General features: G+C 32.5%; 1 protein-coding gene across 1 annotated transcript; it reads right to left on the bottom strand.

Annotated features, from left to right (window-relative positions):
- Positions 1 to 159: 159 nt before the first annotated feature.
- LOC114286633 (cytochrome P450 734A1) lies at positions 160 to 20,332 on the bottom strand. Its single transcript, XM_028229813.2, has 4 exons — positions 19,434 to 20,332; positions 4,089 to 4,333; positions 1,743 to 2,103; positions 160 to 672 (listed from the first exon to the last, which is right to left on the bottom strand). The coding sequence occupies exons 1-4, from the start codon at positions 19,923 to 19,925 to the stop codon at positions 253 to 255; spliced, it is 1,518 nt and encodes a 505-aa protein (XP_028085614.2). The 5' UTR covers positions 19,926 to 20,332; the 3' UTR covers positions 160 to 252.
- Positions 20,333 to 23,147: the final 2,815 nt, after the last annotated feature.

Raw genomic sequence — 23,147 nt, 5'->3', positions numbered from 1 at the left:
GAAAATGATAGAACTCGCAAAAAGATTAATGTATTATCACCTAGCTATAGATTAACATAAAAAAAAATAAAAAATAAAAAATAAAAATTCTATAAAAGACTATGGAACTCCCACAAGTTGACTGTACTATTCGCTTAATCCACCAAATTCATGTCTTACAATGTCAAACATAGCAAATTATACATGTACAAGACAGTGAAATTTTACTAGATCCAAACAACAATAAAACTAAACATTCTTTCAGACAAAAATTCAACTTGTAATGTTCCTGAAGAGAATGTGTGCACCATGTTGAGGTTGCAAGGTCATGTACTGAATTGGGGCATGAACATATGAGGGTGATATTGAGAAAGTATATCGTCGGATGATCATAGCTAAAACAATTTTGGCTTCCATTACAGCCAAATTTTGACCTACACAAATTCTGGCACCCAAACCAAATGGAAAGAATGCCGCGAGATGCTTTCGAGACTCGGTAAATCTCAAAGGATTGAACTCATTAGCATCTGCTCCCCATATCTCAGTTTCATGATGAACAGCAGTCATGGCCAGATAGAGTTGGGTGTTAGCTGGAATGTCGAGCCCGCCTAGCTTCACATTTTTGGATGTTTGCCTCATCAACATCACTGCTGGAGGGTAAAGTCGCAATGTTTCATTTAGTATCATGCTCACCTGCCAAAAGTATAATAAATGTTGGTAATTAAGAAATATTAATGGTGACTTATGCTATGTGTGCCCAAATAGAGAACAAAGATTAATTAAGATATTAAGTTGGTTAGGAAAGCTTATATTTAATGCATGTAGTTGTTCGCTTCTCAAATCCTTTATTTTGGACTCTTTTTCATGGCGAATAATTAATGGATATGATGTTATTGTCATGTTCTTGTAATTCTCCAATTTGGACTCTATTTCATGGACAAGATTCTTGCATTGTGTTGTTTTTGCAAACTTACTTTAGCGGAGTCAAATGACAATTAGACTTTGCCATGGAATTGGATCATGTTCTCGTAATTCTTCAATTTTAACTCTATTTCATGGACAAGATTCTTGCATTATGTTCGTTTTGGAAACTTGCTTTAATGGAGTCAAATGACAATTAGACTTTGTCATGGAATCGGACGTAGTCGTTTGAGTACGACGTGATGAAATTCACTATTAACCTAATATGATCAAAATTTGTCAACAATTGTGTTTGCGTTTTAAATTTTCTCGAAACACAATATATATTATTTGGATGAACTGTTTCTGGAAACTGTTTTAGGATTTTTTTTTTTTAATGAAATCAACCCCTTCTAGGCAAAACTAAAAGTTGCTTTCAATTTTTTTTGCACAAAAGGGTGAAATCAATTCGAAAATGATGGGTATTTTAAATTTTTTTGAAAACACAAAAAACGAAAATAAAGAAATGAAAATAGTACCAAACATACCATTTTTAATTTTTCTGTTATAAAAACATAAAATTGACGTGGAAAACTTAGCAAATTGTTTTTGAAAAAAGAAAAGAAAAGAAATCACTCCATTTTTTAGGAAAAGCCTTTAAGTTTATTTTTATGCACTAAAATGAAAACAATGTCAATAATCAGAGTGTTTTCGAATTTTTTGTTTTTGTTTCCAAAAAACATGAAAAATAAGAATAAAAACAAAAAATCGAAAATTAAAATGATAACAAAAATATGAAGTAGGCTTGAAACGCTCCAAAACAATTGGCAAGCTAACTAAGAAAAACTATAAATTGAACTTACAATCTTGAAGTCATTTAAATTCGCAACAGTCGGGAGCTCACTATCCGTGCAAATGCAAAACACTTCTTCTCGAGCCTTGCTCTGCCATTCTTGATGTAATGCTAGCAGCAGAAGTGCCCAAGTCAAAAGATTGGCAGTGGTTTCCTTTCCTGCAAAGTAAAATGTCTTACATTCATCTATGATTTCTTCCACTCCTAATCTCTCTTCTTCCCCATCCTGATTCTTATGGACAGACAACAACAAAGAAAGTAGACTTTTTGGATTTTCTCTAGTTTTGTTGTTAATAATTAGTGTCCTTATTGATTCTCGAGTTTCCTTCTCCAACTGCTGCCTCATTCTGTTCTTCTTAGTGGGCAAGAACCTGCATATGTATAAAAAGTGTTTTGAGAAATCACAGAAAACAAGATTTTCTTAAATTAAGAAAATCAAGACCCTTGAATTTATTCAGGATTTCTAGTAAAGCATTTGTAAAATAGCTGAATAATTAGACAAACTTCACAATCCGTTTGCTGTAAATTACCTTCAATTGTTTTGTTTTGTAGTGACATAAAAGTAGGGGTTTTAATTTTAAACATAAACTTCCAACAACTAAAAAAAAAAAAGGCCATATGTTTGGACTTTTTGATGGGCCAACTCCTAATGCTAACAATTTCTCTTTATGACATTAATAATTTAATAAACTATTAAACGCAATTTATGAGTAATTATGTTGATAAAAGCTGAATGGGTGACCAAACAGTTGTTCTTTTTTTGCTTTTGTTTTTTGTTAACCTTTTTTTTTTAAAAGACAAAAATCAGGCTTTTTAACCTTCATTTTTTAGGTACGTCGAGACTTAACGACCTTAGAAATTTGAAATTTTCAAAAACACAATAGTTAAAAAAAAAGGTTTTAGAGGCTTTTGCATACAAATATAATTTCATCTTTAGTGGACCTTTTTTGTTCTAAATTTTTTTTTTTTAGATAAAATAAAAATAATTGTTATCTAGTTTAAGACAAGTCTAAAAGGTAAAAAATTTGAGTCGTGCTACGTAGCTCGAAAGGCAGCCCCCCGAATCCCCCGAATTCAAAAACGACGTCGTTTTTTATTTTTATTTTTATTTTTTTTTTCAGAAGAAGAGAATCAGAGGAAGAGAAGGAAGGAGGAGGAAGAAGGAGAAGAAGAAGAAGAAGAGCTGGAGGGGAGGGAGCCAACATAATCGGGCTGGAGGCAGAGACGGGAGCTGCGAGGCAGAGGCGGAGCTGCGACGAGCGGGGTTGCTGCGACGAGCTGGAGCTGCTGCGACGAGCGACGGAGGGCGACGATCAGGCGGAGGGCGACGGCGGGCTCCTCCTCTTCCCCTCTCTTCTCTTTCTCTCCTATCTCATTTGGGGGATTCAGGGGTTGAAATTAGGGGGAAAAAACATTTTCCAACAAATTTTGACATTAAATTGAACAATATTCGGTAAAAAGCTGAAAAAAAATTAAAAAAAATTAAAATGAAAAGGAAATAAGAAAATTAGTGCTTTTAATAATCAAGATTAATTTAGATGAAACAACTATGATAGCAATACAATAAAGTTGGGGCAATGCTTGAGTTACTTAATTTTGGGAGATTTGATCAAAACGTCCTTATAATAAAATTTTAATGTATTAAGGACAAATACAAAAAGTTTTCCTTGAAAATTTCAACAAATACCACTATTATCAAAATATATTTAGTGAGTAATTTAAATTTTAAAATTTAAGATAATATAATTTTTGATCTAAATGCCAGTTTTTACTAAAATTAGTATTTTTAAAACCCTCTCATCAACATCTATCAGACAAAATTCATGTTGACTATAAAATTCGTAAAAAAAAAAAAAAAAAAAAATACCGTCGAAATTGACGTAAACAATAACATTTTACTCTGGTTCACAATAACATTTTATTGTTACAAAAAACAGAGTACATACTAGATGAACCAACCAAAAATACACATACACAACATTTTTAAACTAGTAAAAATAAAATAAAAGTGTTCCTCGTCAAAAGAGTTCTATATATATATATATATATATATATATATGCATGAGCAATATTGTCCAAGAAAAAAAGAAAGAAATTTTACTCTGTCCTTACTCAATTATACGTTTCTTCCTTAGGGGGTTTATGAAGCAAAACAAATTGAATTGTCCTTTTTATCAAATAAGGGTCTAATGGAGGGATTTTGGTTAAATTTTCCCTTAATTTTCTACCTAATATTTGACACACGTAGAGTGTGTAAATTATGTAGAAAATTAGGCACGCATATCTTTATCACAAAGTTGATGGCAATTGTAACAATAAGGTGATGAGCAATTGAAGGGTTGAAGTTAATAGTCACCTAAATCCAGGAATGTAGACACTCCTTATGGCTTGTAACACTAGAATTGTTTGGCGTTCTTGTAATTCAAAAATGCGCTTTCCTTTTTCAAAACTACTCCCGAAAGCCGTCCTAGATATGATATCCGCAGAGAGCTCATGAAGTTGTTTGTGCACCTCCAACTCAAATTCATCCCTCCCTCCTTTTTCAGCCTCCCACTTCTGTAACATCTTCATGGTACTAGCCACAATTTCTGGCACCCAACCCTGCCATAAACAATATCAAATATTAATAGTTTTAACCGCAAAACTAACGTTAAATTTGCATTGGACTAGTGCAAAGTATGCATTGGACTAGTGCAAAGTATTTTTGTAACGCCTCACTACTTACTGGCCCAAGTAATTTGTGGGTCGACCAACAATATCCAAAAGCTTAAGTCAAGGTAGTGAGATCACCCATGCAAACTTCCGATGTAGGACATGGTGTTACAAACTCCCTCACTTATAAATTCTCGCATCCTCGCGAGGGTCTATAATCAATCAGAATACCACGACAAGCTTGTGGCCAGCCCAGAATAAGTGGCCCACATGATTGTGTGCATGGGTTGACTCTGATACCCACTACGTATTGGCCCAAGTAACTTGTGGGTCGACCAACAATACCCAAAAGCTTAAATCCAAGTTATTTAGTAGCAAGGTAGTGGTACTTTATATGCCCAAGATCACCCATGCAAACTTTCAATGTAGGACAGGTGTTACAATTTTTTGCCAAGTGGTGTTAATGCAAAGTTTATGGCAAAATATGTTTAGCCAAGCCTACCTCTCAAGTTGCTCTGATGTGCTCCTGTGTTTTTGTTTTGTTTACCATCATTTTCTAAAATCCTTTTGTTTTCCTTCTTTTAACTAAACTAGAAGAATGACACTCACAATGTTCATATTGTTTTTTTTTTATTTTTTTTTATTTTTGCTAGCAATGTTCATATAGTTTACTATTCCTTGTTAATTATTTATTTAACATTTTAAATGTTCACTTTCTTAATAACTACGTCTACTGCCTCTTGTTCTCCTTCTAAACAAATCTCTTCCTCCATTAATATTTCTAAAGGCCCAACAATTTATCTAAAAGGCCTATAAAATATTCTTTGTCCAAAGGCCCAAATAAATAAAAAAAACACTCTTATAGTCTATTGGGCCTCAATAATAGAGGCGTAATAGAACATTACTTGTTAAAGGTCAAGCAAGAAAAACAAACCCGCTTATTTAAGTCTCTGCAAAATATAAACACTACTTATCAATTGCCCCAACTAGTAAAGGTAATAAATCCATCTTAGTTACAATAATAGTTATGCAAAGAAAAATGAACATTCAATAATAAGTTTTAAAATGTAATAGTAATTAATAAATATTATATAAACTGATGTGATTTTATAATGAGAGCATTTCTAATGGACTTTTTAAAAGAGGCATGTTGGCTATTATAAATAGTCTCATCCTATTTTATCTCCTCTAATTAGACTAGCGACTAGTCATTTTAACAAAAAAATTTCCAAGCTAGCTATATTTAGAGAGCTTTCGGAGGCTCTTTAAACAATTTGTGAGGATATATAGATAAAATAAAGTGGAGCGTGAGAACACATAGAAAAATATAGTTAGATAAACTAAATAGCATTTCTTTAAAAAGTACTTAGATAAATTAAAGAGTATTCTTGTTTTGTACTTTAGCTAATGAAAAATAAAGAGTAGCGTTGGAGTTGGGCTGATTCCAAATTTTAGGACGATAAGGATATTTTGCTAAATTTTAGCACGATATTTAGCACTATGAATATTTGGTCATTGATGATTTTGAAATTACTATGTGATTTAAAAAATGTGGCGTCATTTATTTTTTAATACAATTTTAATCAAATTAATACTATTTGTTTAAAAAATTTTAACTGTCATATTAAAATAATTTAATTAAAAATACAATTTAAAGACATTCCATCATAAAATACTAATCAATAAATTTTTATTTATTTTTTTTATTTCATGTAAGTTTGAAATTAAGATAATATATTGAATTTTTTTAAATATTAGTTATTGGATTTCAAATTTTTAACTTTTTTAACTTCAAATTTGTAATTGAAACCTTAATTTAAAAACACGGTAAACACATATAATTAGATATACATATAATCACATCATATAATAAAACTTAAATCATGCTAAATAATATAAGGCCCCCTACTAAACAAAGCGCACCTCAATAAATTAGGAAGCCCACCAATTTAAAAAGGCCTCATGAAGAAGTCCCATACAAGCGTATATATTTATTCACAAAGACCAATTTTATTGACCATACTATGGATTGAATAGGAGTACAAAGACATATATAGGTCTCAAAGTTGATGTTTCGTCCTTTGTATATATGTTTCAGTAAAGTTGACTGCAGTTAAGTATTACATTTTGGTAGCATATATATAGCACATGCCATTGGAACTGCCTTTACCAAAATATGACAATAATTGTGAAAATAGTTCTCAATTGGTGTGCTATTGTATCTACTAAAATGTAGTAGTGCAAAATCTTTTATTTTCTCTTTTTTGGTTCATCTAGTTGTGTAGAACCTAAAAAAGTAATAAAAAATATTTAAATTAAATTAAATTATTTGAAAAAAGTTCACAAAAAAAATCAAATCCAAACACTACCTAAAACAGAGAAAAAGTTATTGACATTGTGCCAAAATGATATGTGGCCACTTTGACACCATTGTGTTATAATTTGACATTTGGTATTCTACTCACATGTATCCTTATTACATTTACTTAAATTAAGAATGAAACCCTTTCAAAAGTATCATATCTAAACCTTAAAACTCTGTTTCTTTCCTTTCTAGATTTTTCTCCAAGGGGACAAGGAGATGGTGGTTCCACAATTCTTCGATCTCCCTCTCCTTCAGATCTAATGTTTACCTCACCAGTCCGACCATTACCGCCTTACCTTCTCCATTCTCAAACCCAAAACATTAAGGTCTGGCTTAAGATCTTCTCATTGTTCGAAAACCAACGACAGATAATGCATTTGTTTCATTATAAGCGACTATTTCAACTTCAATGTTCTATCTTGACCAACAAAGGTGGGGTCTTTAGATTCTAAGTTGAAGGTTGCGAATTAGTGAAGTTTTAGATGAGTTTGGTGACGACGTGGATCTGATTTTTTTCAGTATGATTTGTTTAATTTTTAGTTTGTTAATGTAATAATCATTCTTGTATAGATTTTTGTTTCCTTTCCTTGTGAGGGCTTTTTCCCCTCCTCTATAGAGGCTTATATCTCATTTTTTGAGATTTTATGATATCACTGCACTAGATTGATCCGATCTTTTATCAATTTTGCAATGAAGGTTTTCTTTCCGATTAAGAAAAAAAATTCAAGAATGAAGAAACCATTACAATAACTCAAAAATATATAATTGTAATACCTTATAATTTAACAAAATCCATTTAAAACACAAAAAACATCATCATCCAATCAATAATATATATATATATATATATATTAAATGAAATTTTAAAGTTATGATACTACATAATAATTTAACTAACTACAACAAAGTATCAATTAAATATTATTCTTCTCACCCTTTTAGATGCAAAATTACTAGTCAAGATTATATAATCTATGAATAATGCTTGGGACCTCCTTTTGGGGGTCACCCCCTCACCCCATTTGCCACGTGACGGGTGGTGATTGGAGGAGCAGGAAAAAAAAGAAAAAGAAAATGTAACCAATGAGAGAGAGAGGGGGTCAAAGGGGGTGGGAGAAAAAGGGAGGATGAATCATTGTTGATAATCTATATAGATTCTTTAATTTAGATTAGAGCTTAGATTAATTGGACTGAATATTTTTTAGCCCACTAATACTTTAAAAGTTAAAATTAACTAGAGGCCTCGATTTTGTTAAAATTTGGGCTGTCTTGTCTTAGGACTAGCCCTTTGTTAAATCATTCCAGTAATAGATTCTGTATGAATTTTTTTAGGTAAAATTACGAGTGGAACCTATTCAATGGACTAAAATACCTATAGGTCCTATATAATTTTTAAATGCGCAAAAAAAAAAAAAAAAAAAAAAAATCCAAAAATATGTATCATACTCTCATTACATATTTTGTGAAGGCCAAAAAAATAGCTCTCTCTCTCTCTCTTTCTCTCTCTTTCTACTATTTCTTTAAAGAGTCTCACACCGCTATTGGCCACCGTCACCAGCCAGCCACCGGGCACCATTATAGTACACCAACTACCTCCATTGTTGCTGATCCACTACTACCATTCACAAACCATCTCAATCGTCATCGATCTACACTTTGTCGTTGCTAATCTACACTATACTATCTTTGATTTACACTCTATTTTCACCGATTTACTTACCATTCACCAACCATCTCTACCATCGCCGATCTTCATTTCCACCATTTAGATCTAGCTACTTATAACATTGTATCTTGGATATCAATCTTGTACTGTAACCATGTTTTCTCTAAAAGTTTCACACCATTATTGGCCACTGCCACCACCACCGTCGCCAGCTACCCGGCACCACCATAGTTCACCAACTACCTCCATCGTTGTCGATCTGCCACTACCATTTACCAACCACCTCAACCATCATCGATCTACACTTTATTGTCGCTAATCTACACTCTATCATCTTTGATCCACACTCTATTTTCGCTGATCTACCACTACCATTCACCAACCACCTCTATTGTCGCCGATCTTCACTTTTACCATTTAGATCTAGCTATTTATAACATTATATCTTGGATGTCGATCTTGTACTGTAACTATGTTTTCTCTAAGAGTCCCACATTGCTATTGGCTACTACCACTACCACTGTCGTCAAGAACCGGGCACCACCATAGTTCACCAACTGACTCCATCGTTGCTGATCTACAGTTATCATTCACCAACCACCTCAACCGTCATTGATCTACACTTCACCGCCACTAATCTACACTCTACCATATTCGATCTACACTCTATTTTCGCCGATCTACCGTTGCCATTCACCACCCACCTCTACCGTCGCCGATCTTTACTTCCGCCATTCAGATCTAGCTATTTATACCATTGTATCTTGGATGCCGATCTTGTACTGTAACCATGTTTTCCGTCAAGATGCAGCCATTACATGATTGCCGGAGCTCTTAATAGTGAGACAAGGTCTCTCTCTCTCTCTCTCTCTCTCTCTAGTACAAGAACTACTATTATGATTTACACCAACATTTTAGAAGTTTTCCAACAATGGAACCAACCCTTGCAAACCCACATGAAGATATGGAAAAAGAGGTATGACGCTACTTGTGTGAATTGTGGTCTGATGAGATGTACTAGATAATGTTTTAAATTTTAAATATTGAAATTATTTTTTAGAAGTCAGATATTGAAATTGATCTTTATAAGCTTATACCATTTCTGCATCTAGTAGAAATGGATTTAAATTATAAGTTAATACCATGTTTGCATCTGTTAGAAATTCGATTTAATTGTTGAATTAACTTATTTAGGAGTTGAATTTTGTGTTTAGAGGCTTAAACTATTTATTAGGAGCTATAATTTTAAGTAGTCTGATTCTAGTTTTTGAAGAGAGAGAGAGAGAGAGAGAGAGAGAGAGAGAGAGAGGTTTTGTTCAAAGAGTATATTCTTTACTGTAATATGATTTAACAACAGTTATTAACTTCTTCCGGCTACTTCTTGTCAGATGGCCCATTTCTTTTTTCTTGTTTTTTTGTCTTATTTTATGTTTTTTGGTTTGGTTGTTAGTTCTATGTTTGAATACATTTTTACACTTGATGCAGAAGAAATGTGAGAAAAACAACAAACATCATTTAGAACTGAAAGTCCTCCACACTATTGGCTCCACAACATTTGTAATGGTGCAATATGATGAGGCATAAATTAACAACCTATGTTAAGAATTAGCAATTCTTTATTTACTCTCAAGTGACTGCTATATTGTCTTGTCTCTTAAGATTAACAAATGTTAAGGGTTCTTGTTAGGAGTATTATCTTTGTCATAAAAAAAAATGATTGTGATTTTGGAACATGTTATCATTCTTTCCTTTTTTCTTTTTTAATTTTTTTTAATCGGTGATATATGTACTCCATAGGATACTAACTATAAAGATTTTGATAGCAGGACAAGAATGGAAAGGAGCCTAGACTTGTTAATTTGTGTCACAAAACACATTTTAGTTAAAAAAGGCAAGCATGAGTGCACAATGAAGCTGACATTACACATGTAAGATTTTTTAATGTTATTTAAGTATTTTCCTGTTCATGATTACTTGCCTAAGGCACTAGAATTGAATGTAAAGAAAACAAATGCTATATATATATGGACAATTAGTTTTATTTCATCTTATGAACAACTGTAGAGAAAACTTAAAGAGCATGAGAATAAAGCTTTAGAAGATGGATTTGGCTCACTATTTGACGAACAACTTTCCATTGAGGTTTTTGAGCGTAGGTCGGGCTACATAAGTGGTTCGAAGACATGGTTTGAAGCCTAGTACAACATTATCTGGTTGATGTACTCGTGCTACTCTTGAGATAGAAAATGAGGAAACTAGAAGAGAGCTTGAAGAGCAATGAAGAATCAATAAGGAATAGATTGCAAGATTGCAAAAACTGGAGTGTAATAGCATGGAAGTGAATGCCAAGCTTGATTTGGTGTTGCAATAGATTAGCCGGGGAGGTTTTATACTAATTTTTCATCATAGTAGTTACATGCTATCACAGTCACTTGCATTGCACTCTCATAAACCCCAAAATGGGGGAGAAATAAACCATTACAAAGGGAATCAAACTCCTACCTATAGGATTTGAACCCGAGACCTCACACCACAAAAGGTATTGCACAATCATTAGTTCAAATGCCTTGGCTGGAAGGTTGCATTAAATGGAAAGTTATTAAAATAACTACTATTTGTTGTATAACATTTTAATTTAATAAGTAATTTAGTAGAAGGCATGTATATGATTTTGTGATGTATAAAATGGCAACAAATCCAAATAAGACATTCAACTACTTTATATGCTATTTCATTTTTGCGCTTTCTTGGTTGTTCTATCCAACCTTCTTTGTGCTCCTCCATCGTCAGCTGATATAACAAAAGATATGAGGTAATTAAGATTGAATAAATATGCCATGATTCTAGATACTCAAAGTTAATTTAGTAAGTAATGATGTTTTTAGTGAATTGCTTTTGATAACATACACAAAATAGATAAATAAAATAAAATGAGGTGTTATTGCCTAATTATCACATAAAAATGACCCTTTTTTCACATTGTCTTCTCCAAAATTGTCCATCAATTCAATTTCTTATGTATTAGTCGATGTTTGTATTAATTATGAATTAGTAATACCATATATGGCATGAAAAATAGGAAGGTAAGCCTTCTCTCTCTCTCTCCTTGGTAATGCCTTCGTCCAGCTTAGAGAACACCACCAAGGGAGAGAGGGAGAGAGACCGAGAGAAAAGCTTTACCTTCTCATTTTCTATGGCATATATGGTATTACTAATCTATAATTAGGGCTGCAAATGAACAGAGCCGTTCATGAACAAGCTCGAGCTCGGCTCGGTAAGAGCTCGTTCGAATTCGATTCGTTTATTTTTTTTTGCCGTTCGAGCTTGAGCTCGAACTCGTTAAATTTTTAATAAACAAGCCCAAACAGTCTAAAGCTCGGCTCGTAAGCTCGACTCGTTAGCTGGCTTGTTTAATATTTATTATTTATATATTAAATAATATAAAATTATGTATAAAAAATAAGAGAAATATGCTATTTATATATTTAAAAAATATAAATGTAAATAATACTTAACTATAGATAGTATATTTATATAATAGTGTTAGTAGATATTATTTTAGTATAATATGGACTTTTTTTTAGTATGTTTACATATATTGTATATATAATTGCATAATCAAAGTTTTAATTGTAACTTTAGTCTCACATGCAAGTATGAATTTATAAATTTTTTGACTCGTTAAGGTTCGTGAACAGGCTTGAGCTCGAGTCGAGCCTAAGCCAACTCGGCTCGAGCTCGATTCATTAAATTTTTATTCAGCTCGAGCTCAAACTCGAGCTCGTTAAAATCTTAATAAACAAACCCAAACACACTAAAGCTCGGCTCGGCTCGGCTCGTTTGCAGCCCTATCCATAATTAATACAAACGTCAACTAATACAAAAGAAATATTGATAGACAATTTTGGAAAAGACAATGCGAAAAAAGGAACGTTGTTATGTGATAATTAGGCAATAACATCTTGTTTTAATTTTTTATATTTATTTTGCGTATATTATCAATGCAATTCATTAAAAACGTCATTGCTTGTTAAATTAACTTTGAATGTCTAGAATTGAAGCACATTTATTCAATCTCATTAACTACCTCATATCTTTTTGTTATGCAAGCTGATGATGGAGGAGCGCAAAGAAGGTTGGATAAAACAACTAAGAAAGGGCGAAAATGAAAGAGCAGATAAAGTAGTTGGATGTGATTCCTATTTGGATTTGTTTCCATTTTATACATCACAGAATCATATACATGCCTTTTACTAAATTACTTATGAACCATGATAGAGATTCCCTCCAATCACCACCCCACCCCCGCCCCCCAACACACACGTGGCGGGTGGTGATTGGAGGAGCAGGAAAAAAAAGAAAAATGAAAAGAAAATGTGACCAATGAGAGAGAGGGGGTCAAAGGGGGTGGGGGGAAAGGGGGCCTAAAACATTTTTGATTACTTATTAAGTTAAAATGTAATGCAATAAACAGTAATTTTTTTTATAACTTTTTAAATAATGCATCCTAACAACTATGGCATTTGACTTAATGATTGTGTAGCACGTCTTAGGTTCAACTCCTATAGATGGGAGTTTGATAGCCTCTGTAATGGTTTATTTCTCTCCCATTATGGGAATTGTATGCCCAAAATTTTGTTGTACTTCAACTCTTACACAAACATATATATATATATATATATATATCTAATTTTCTTGAAAACATTTAAGATTTTAATTATTAATATTTATAAAAATTTCATGTAAGTTTGAAATTAAGCTAATAAATTGATTTTTTTTTTATTTTAAATATTAGTTGTTGGATTTTAAATTTCAAATTTTTTTTAACTTTAAATTTGTAATTAAAACTTTAATTTAAAGATACCGTAAACACATATAATTGGGTATATACAACCACATTGTATAATAAAACTTAGTCATGCTAAATAATAAGGTGGCCATAACACTAGGCAAGTTAGGCCGCCACCTAAAGCCCCCTACTGCAAAAAGCCCACCTTATAAAATAGGAAGCCCACCAATTTAAAAAGGCCTCATGAAGAAGTCCCATAAACATAGGTCTCTTATTTTTTACATAATTTTTCAAAAAAAAAAATCAAACAAAAAAAAAATAAAATTAAAAAGTCTAACTTTAAACATAGTTTCCAAAACAACTAAAAATTCATTATTGGTCTCAAAGTTGATGTTTTGTCCTTTTTATATATGTTTTAGTGAATAAACAATGTTTAAGTTGACTGCAGTGAAGTATTGCATTTTGGTATCATATATGCTACCCGTGTACCCGTGGTACCACGGTTTAAATAAATAATTAAAATTTAATTTTGAAATTAAATAATAACATAAAATTTGTTGATATGTATAAGAAAAATAATTTAGAATTAATTAAATTTTAACCATTTTCATTGGAGGGACTTTATTTATTTATGAAAAAAAAGAATAAATTACAAAAATTACATTAACGATAAAACAAAAATACATCTATAAGTTTTTAATTTTAGTTTATTCTATGTCAAAGTTTGGCCAATGATATATTAATAAATCATATTGCATAAAAGTATAGTTTTCCTTATAATTTTCATGTAAGAATGGATAATAGTTTGATTTTGGAATTAGAGTTGAGTTATATATGACATAGAATCTAGTCAAATCATCCTTTACACTAATTTCCCTCTAACATAATCATTAAAGCATTATTTTAGGAAAAAATATTCATTGTTTCTGGAGTATCAGATGTATATACTCCTTACCCAATCATCATTCAATATATCCCTTCATATTTTCTAATCACTAACATAATACTCCACCTACTCACCTTCTCTACTAATTACAATGCTATGAAATATCACGTGTCTATACTCCGGAATTACTGAATAATTACTCTTATTTTAGAGGACGTTTGATAACTTGATTCAGCACTTAAGACTAAATGTATTAAGTGATAATCAATTAAGCTAGTTTAATAACCATAATTGATATCACTTAAAAAGTTAAGTGCCTATTAAAATATAAACTAAAACTTAATTTTTTAAAAAAAATCATATCATATTTACGTAATTCTTATTAAATTTATAAATACTAAACATAAGCATTGATATATCTATTATAAATTGACTACCACTACTACCACCACTACCATGCCACTGTCGCCGCTATCACCACCACCACTATCATCACTATCACTACCACCACGTCACCGCCACTACTAAAAATATACCTTGTTCTAACCCTACCTTGGATTCAACCTAATAAATTGATTATTCAATTTGTAAAACAGTTGGTAAAAATCAATTGAACGCTCCTAATTTAAAGACCAAATACTTTGAAGGCTCTTAATTAAAAAAATAAAAAAATTCAAAGATACTAAAATATTAATATGATTTTGTAATATAAATTCCGTATCATTTGAAAATATTTAGGAGTTAAAGATATAGGGTTATTAAGGAATGTGACTAATATCACAAGAGTTCCAAATTACACACACTTAGGCCAAGTTTGGCATGTCTAAGAAAAGTCAAAAAGTTAAAAAGTTATTTAAAAAGTTAAAGAGTTAACACTATTTACCAAAAGTCAACAATTACGGCTGCACAACTCCCAATCTTAATTTTTTTCTACAAATCAATTTTTACAATTTTTTATTACACATTTTTCCATAAAAAGTCAAAAAATTAACCTAAACATCTATATTTTCTTCCTTAATTTTTTAGTCCAAAAAGACAAAAAGTACACTTATTTAGAACACCCTAAACAATCCCTTAATTTTTTTTCCACGCCCACCACATGCATTATAAAATTTATATTTAGGGATAGATATTAGTTTACATCTAAGTGTACAAAGAAATTTAAATGTGTAATTACAAATATTTTAATACCACATTCATTGATGTGGTGTTAAAGAAGTTTATGCAACACTAAAAATATTACATGAAGACCAAACATTTAAAGACTAGTAATTTAAAAAAAATAAAAAATCAAAGATATTAAAATATTAATATAGTTTTTTTATATAAATTCTTTACCATTTGAAAATATTTAGGAGTTAATTTAGAAATATAAATTTAAAAGGTTAGAGTACCTATATATGGTATCAATAATATAGTTATACAATAAAGCTGGAGTTAATTTAGGAACAAAAATGGGTGATATTAGTGATATTAAAAAATATTTAATCAACCAATCATTTTAAGACATGTCTTTTTTTTTTTTTTTTTTTGCTTTTACAATAATTCAAAAATTTTAAAAATTCATGTTGAGCATGTGGAGCTCTCACATTCCTTTTTATTACAAATCCTCTTTTCCTTAATATATTGTTTTGGAAAGTTGGTTAAAACGTGATTTATTGATTTTTATTTTAAAAAAAAAACGTATAAAAAAAATAGAGATGTGATGTAATTTAAAATAGGTTAAAACCAAATTCCCAAAGTAGCATAATATAGATAGCATCTTAGAGCATATCAAATGATATGCCATTAGAGCTGCCATTGCCAAAATATAACAACAGTTGTGAAAAATAGGTCTCCATTGGTGTGCTATTTTGTCTACTAAAATATAGTAATGCAAAATCTTATGTTAAATTTAGCATAAGATTTGATTTTGCCAAATTTACCACCTCATCTTCTTTCGATTGTACTCTCAGTCTCTCGACATATTTCATGTCAAGTTTAAATAAACCCAAAATACATTTCAACACACAAAATGAATGAACCAATGGATAATTTTTTTTCAATTATTTATTTATTTTTTTCATTTAGTTGTGTAGAACCTAAAAAAGTAAAATAAATAAATTTTTAAAAAAATCACAAAAAAAATCAAATCCAAACACTACCTAAAAAATAGAGGAGAAGTTATTGACATTGTGCCAAAATAACATGTGACTACTATGACACCACCGTGTTATAATTTGACATTTGGTATTGCTGTTAGTCAAATTATGACTTTAACAATGTCAAAATATCATGAACCATTGAAAATACTCTTCGATTGCACTAATTATATCATTTAATAAGTTTTATATTTTACCTAACAAATATTGTAACTTATTTTGTGGGACTCATCACATAATGTGATTCATGCTTATATAAGATGTCATACTAAAATATGATCACACATTACTATCGTTCGAACTTTTCTTATTTCCTTATTTTCTTAAATTATGTTCCACCGTTTTATCCTTATGTATGATAAAATACATCCATAAACACATTTTTTTGCTATATATATATTCCAAATAAATGATTGTTCAAGTTTGAATAAAACTTCGGTTTTTTTTTTTTTCATTAAATTTTTAAATATTGATTTAGGGCCAATTTGGGAACAAGGTTAGCCAATTTTTGACTGTTAACTTATTTTGAGTTATATTACATCTCTATTTTTTTAATACATTTTTAAAAAAAGGTCAAAAAATCAGTTTTTAACCAATTTCTCAAAACAACCCTTAGTATGTATTTTAGAGTGTGTATCATACGTCCTAATTGTGACATATTGTGATTTAATTATAACTCATTATATTGTTAATTATAATTCATTATTATTATTTTTAATTATAATTAAAAATAATTTAGCCGTTGCATACGGTATACCCCATTTGAGAGAGTGTATTCTAGAATGACCCCAAAACATGCATGACACACACACATAGGGGTGTAAATTTGGCCGGCTTGGGAAGGGCTCGGGCTCGGGCCGGTCCATGTCAGGCCTCGTGGGCTCCCTGTCAAAATTCGGGCCAGATCGGGCCAGCCCACAAATCAGAAAATTAGGCCCAGGCCTAGGAGATATTTGGGGGCCGGCAGGCCTGGGCTTGGGCGGCCTGAATAATTTTTTTTTTTGTTTGTTCTATTTTTCTATCAAAATTTTATTATTTTTCACTAAAAAAACACTGGGCCTTGGTGCAGGCCGGGCCTTGAATGGGCCTTAAGCAGGTTGATGGGCCTGGCTAGGCCGGGCTATAAAATGATGGCCTAGGCTCTAGCCTAGGGTCTTGGGCGAGGCTCGGGCTCGAGCCTAAACGTGCGGGCCCACCCCGAGCTGCCGACGGATCGTTTTTACACTCCTACACACACACACACATACACACACACATATATATATAAGCACACTACGGGTACAACTAAAAAGATCATACAGTATTAGAGACAATTAAGAGTATTATTCTTTAAAGAAAAAAAAAGTAAATAATGAAAGAAAAAAAAAGTAAATAATGATATAACTATTAGGGCTGGGCTTCCCTCAAGTCCGATCACGGATTAGAGGGTGCTGTTGGGTCGGTGTGGACTTATCATGGGTTTTATTTTGATAATTTGAACCATTCAATGTGTAAAATTTGTCAAGTATTATATGCTTATAAAAAATCACGTTCATTGGATATCGATAGCTATCTCATCGGATCAGATTTCAGTCAACCGTTTAATTTTTCACTATCTATTTTTTTATACAAAACTGATTTGATCACGTAACTATTGATATTCAATCAACGAGATCTTTTACAAGTATATAATACTCGACGAGTTCTATACATTGAACGGTTCAGATTATCGAAACGAGATCCGTGATGGACCTCCCAGACCCAACAACCGAAGGGAAGCCAGCTACTAACAACTATTATTGAAAAATAAAACTTTGTGACACAAACAGCAACAACAGTGTTGGCTTTATAATTAGGGATGCGACTTGAACGGGCTCAACCTGAGCAACTCGAATCTAGCCTGAATTTTTTAAGGACTTGGACGATATTTTCAAATTCGGTATGGGCTTGGGCAAAAATTTAGAAGCCTAAATTAAATTTGGGCGGGCTTGGGCAAAAACTTCAAACAACCCGAGCAACCCGAAACCCGAATTATACATATATAGATATATAAAAATATTAAATATACATATAAATTATTAGTTATTACATGATATTAAAGTAATTTAGATTATTAAATCATATTAAATATATATTATATATACAAATAATATAAAATCTTACCTTTTATTTTTTATTTTTTATTTTCACTCATAAATTGTAAAGACTAATATAGCTGCATCTCTCTTACATCATATAAATTATTTGTTTTGATAATATTAATAATTTTCTATAAATATATATATATATATATATATATAAAGTCAAATTTTAATAATTTAATAATGTAGCTTTAAAAAAAAAACTAAAATTCATTTACAATTTGGGTAATTTAGGGAATTCGAATTTAACTCGGGGTTGGATTTGGGCAGGCAACCTCCGGTTACAATTCAGGTTTGGGCGGACCTAGGCAGGTCTCAGTATAACTTGAGCTGAGCTTGAACAACCTCCCAATCTAACCAAACCCGCCCAAGTTGTACCTCTATTTATAATAGTATCGGAAGTGATTGCACATGTGATCCGCGCACATATCATCACTTTGTTTCAAAAATAAGATTGTAAATTATATAATTGAATTCAAAATTTAAAAATTGAAATTAATTTAAAAAAATCAAAAATTGAGAGATTTGAAAAAAAAAAAAAAACCCTGAATTTAAAGCATAATTACCAATATAACTACTATAGAAGTATTTTAAGAAAATCATATAAAATTATAATAATAATAAGGACAAATTATATTAATAGTCTCTATATTTTACCTCTTGTGTTATTTTGGTCATTATAATCTTTATTGGTTTAATTTTGACATTTAATTTTAAATTTTGTGTAAGTTTGATACAATTGATAATATCATTAGTATTTTTTTTTTATTTTTATAAAAGTTATCACTAAATTAATTGAAATTAACTCAACATTCATTTGAGATGAATTGAGTTGAGTAAATTTATAACTTTACCTTAAAAAATATAATACATTATAAAGAAATATTTAGAATTGTAATCAATTGAATCAAATTAAAATAAAATTATAAATTTAAAATTAAAATTGAAACAATTAAAATTATAAAAATTAAAATGATATAATGATTAAAGGATAGGGAATCCTATCATAATCAATCCAAATTACTAGATAGATTTTGAGAGAGAGAGAGAGAGAGAGAGAGAGAGAGATGAGGAGGGATGACCTTAACTGTCTCCATGTTGAAAGCCTGGCTTGTAATTCTCCTATGAAGGGCCCAGTTGTCACCAGTTAACCCAACAAGTCCTTGTCCAAAGAGCAACCTAGACAATGGGTTGAACCCAACCTTGTCAAACGACCCATTCTTATTCAGCAACACCTCCTTAATCATCTCCGGTTCGGCTATAGCCAATCGCGGCTTCGGTCCGAACCAGTACAGAAATGTCTTCCCATAAACCCTTGACCAGTTGTAGTAGTGCGGAATCGCCCTCCCAACTATATCATGGTTGAACGATATCGGCCTCGATTCAGCTTCCGCGATCATACGCCGTCTGATTTCGGCCGAGTTTCCGATAATCGGACGGTAGCTAGGCCCCCCTATGCCTTGCTTCCTGAAGTGTTGTTGAAACTTCAGTGGGATCCATATGATTGAGTGTATGAATTTTATTAAGAGGATTGAGAGAAGTATCAAGATCACCATCAGAACTAAAAGAGGCATGTTTGAAGGGGTGTGTGTGTGTGAGAGAGAGCGAGAGAGATGGGTTTTTGACTTTGGATAAAGAAGATGAAATGATGGGCTCGTTTGGTGATCAGAATTCAGAGCGGATTGAAAATTGGTGAAATAATCGGTGGGTTCAGCAGATGATGTAAACCACAAATCAGTGAGAATTTTTTTTAAATTTCAACAGGAATGACAAGTGAAAAATATATTACAAAAATATGAAACATTCGTATTTACTATTTTACCCTTAACTGTTAAATCTTTCTCATCTCACATGCACACGTCACACACATCATAGTTCTGCTCTCTCTCTCTCTCCACTCTCGACAGCGTAGTCCTCATCTCCCTCCTCAGCACACACATCCCGCTACTCATCTCATTTTACAATTAGACCATCGGGAGCCGTGGCTTAGTAGAGAAGATGCTTTTAATACTTAATTTAGTTTGTATAATTATAAATCAAAGTATAAAACATGCGGCGGATAAAATATTTAGATCATACTTTTTTGATGATAGAATCTCGTGGATAAATCACGTGCTTTCAGAGTCTGATAAACCAACCCAGTGAAGTGATATCACAGATTGAATATCATCCACACAAATCACAGTGCAAATGACTTTGATCGTTGTTTCTTGGGAGAGAGTCAGTATATAGGTAAAACTCAGATCATACGTTGTTTCTCTCTTTTTTTTCACCCATAACTCATATACCAGATATATAATATGTTATTATTATCTATCTATATCAGTTAATGGAGATAATATATGTATCTTGAGTGGTTATCCTAAATAGGTTTGAATTCAATTTCAAAACCTATTTGGATAAAATTCAAATTCAAATACAAATGGTCATGCCACATGGGCGCCCATTACTAACATCTCCCACTCGCACATGAGTTGGCATGACACTGCCACATCTCTATCTCAATCTCCCAAAAATAAACAATCTCATACTAGCCACTGCACCGTGCGACTGCTGAGAACACCTGCATGTGGGAGCTCTATACTAGAAACTCAAAATGAGTCAGCATAGAGATATCAACCCAAAAAGAACAAAAATAGTGTCTTATATACCCCAGATCCATCTAATTACACCGGTCCAAAAAAAACATCTCTAATCCCTTAAAAGGAGCATGTTTGACCCTCTCAATTCTTGCAATATATTCACACTCAATTCGCCTCTCATATAGAGCGATGTGAGTTGCCGGCAGTGAATATACAACAATGGTGTAATACTAGATGATCTTCCCTTTGCACTCATGTCATTTAGTTTAGGATTGACCGCTTTCCCAGTGATGTCCCTTAAGGCCGAATCATGCATGACCGCAGGCAACATACCAAAGTAGCAGAACATCAACCCCTTACCTTATGACATAGTCAAAAATCACAAAAGGGTACATAAATGAAAGTCATATCAATAATGACACGTAAGACTCACACGGTGAGGAAGCAGGGATCCATTCTCTCACCTCATTACTTGGTCGCCAAGCACATATAGTATGAATACATGCTACGGTGGAGTAACTCTTCCATAAAGAGTGACGTCATACTCGATACACCGTACAGATATTAGTCTAGTCGCTTTCTAGCGCCTAACCTGAATTCTCTATTTGCTCGCCTTCTAGGCGCCAAATGAGATCTCGCATCTGGCTAATCATAACAGGCACAACATGGAAAGTGGGTACTAACATCCATGTTTGGTCCTTAACACGACCTAATCTTGGTTATAACCAAGGCGACATACATAGTGGATAATTTAAGCCTCTCTTGGCTCCAAATAAAAATAAACCACCAGTCTCATCCTTGCTCGCTCCCAAACGCCAAGGGCGATTGCTTGTGTGAGTGAGCCAATCTTGCCTGCTGACATCATCATCCGCTAATCATTATGACACAAACCATAATAGTGTCAACATCCCATCATCTCAAAATAAGTGATCGATTTTAAAAAAAAATTGACCACAGCTTGCGCAATTATAGATTCCAAACATAAGCCTTATCAGCACCTCTTGCGATAAGTATATACAACGGAATCTACCATGTGCGCCTCACATGAAATGATTTAAGATCACTACCTCTTGCGCAATAACTTCTCTAAAGATATTTTGGTGACCAATTTGCGTTCATTCTTAGTGCGCCCAACTAGCACAGATGCGCCCAACTAGCGCATTGAATCTTACAATGAGCAAATTAATATACTACTAGTAAAGCATTTTATCCACAGTCTAATGAGCAAGGTCAATGTCTAAACAACTCAGTTGACCATTTACCAAAGATAACACTTATCATGCCGAATACGCCCACATAGCGTACTTTAGGCTCCCACAACAAAGAAAAGATCAAGGAATATAGGTAATCTGTTTCTCCCAAAGACAATCCGAGGATTCACTCAATAGCTAAGGCTCTGGCTTTTACCGATAGGTAGGTCAATGGATTTGTAATTTTGCATCTAGAATCATTCTAGGATATTCTCTATGTAAGTCATCGAAGACAAACCGAGAATTTTCCTAAAACAATCCCTAAGGATCATACATCCGAGCATATAAATTACATCACCCATGTCCATCATATCTAAAATAGAGGACTGCCCACCCTAGGTGGCGACAACCTTATAAATTCCTGGCTCATAATGACTAAGTAAGGAAAAACTTATTTTTTTGACCATTGATCATGCCTCAGTGGTCTTCATCGATCATCGTTGGCCTATCATGGCTTGACGAAATCTAAGAACCACTATTTGGATAACTGTTTTAGGCTGTAAAAGATTTATTAGAGCTAGCAACCTTTTTGCGCTCCTAACTTTTCACCATAAAAGCAAAAGGTAAATCCCTACAGATCTACTTATATAATTCTCTAACGAGAATGTTGGGTCACAATATCCACAAATCAATGTTCCGAACTTATGTCAATCATAGCCTAAGTCAAAATAACCTCACTCCCAGGAGGAAGTCTTCTCATGGTCTACACTTTCCTCAATGGTGCGACTTTTCGGTATCTAGCGAGCCTTATGCCTCAACAATGACTATCCAAATTACGCATAACTTTATAACAGTTTTGCGTCATAATGGAAAGTCAACCAAATTATAAAAAATGGTTAATCCTCAAAGACTTTGTCTTAAACTGCGCAACATTGATCCACTTTCTAAAAATAGGGGACTAGAGCCTTAGGCATTATCCTAGGCTCTTTATCATCTTGCGGAGCAATCATGAATGTTTCCCTCT

The sequence above is a fragment of the Camellia sinensis genome, chromosome 6 (genome assembly GCF_055761805.1).
Source record: "Camellia sinensis isolate YWXY chromosome 6, ASM5576180v1, whole genome shotgun sequence".
Taxonomy (NCBI): Eukaryota; Viridiplantae; Streptophyta; class Magnoliopsida; order Ericales; family Theaceae; genus Camellia; species Camellia sinensis.
This window is presented reverse-complemented; position numbering and strand designations above follow the sequence as displayed.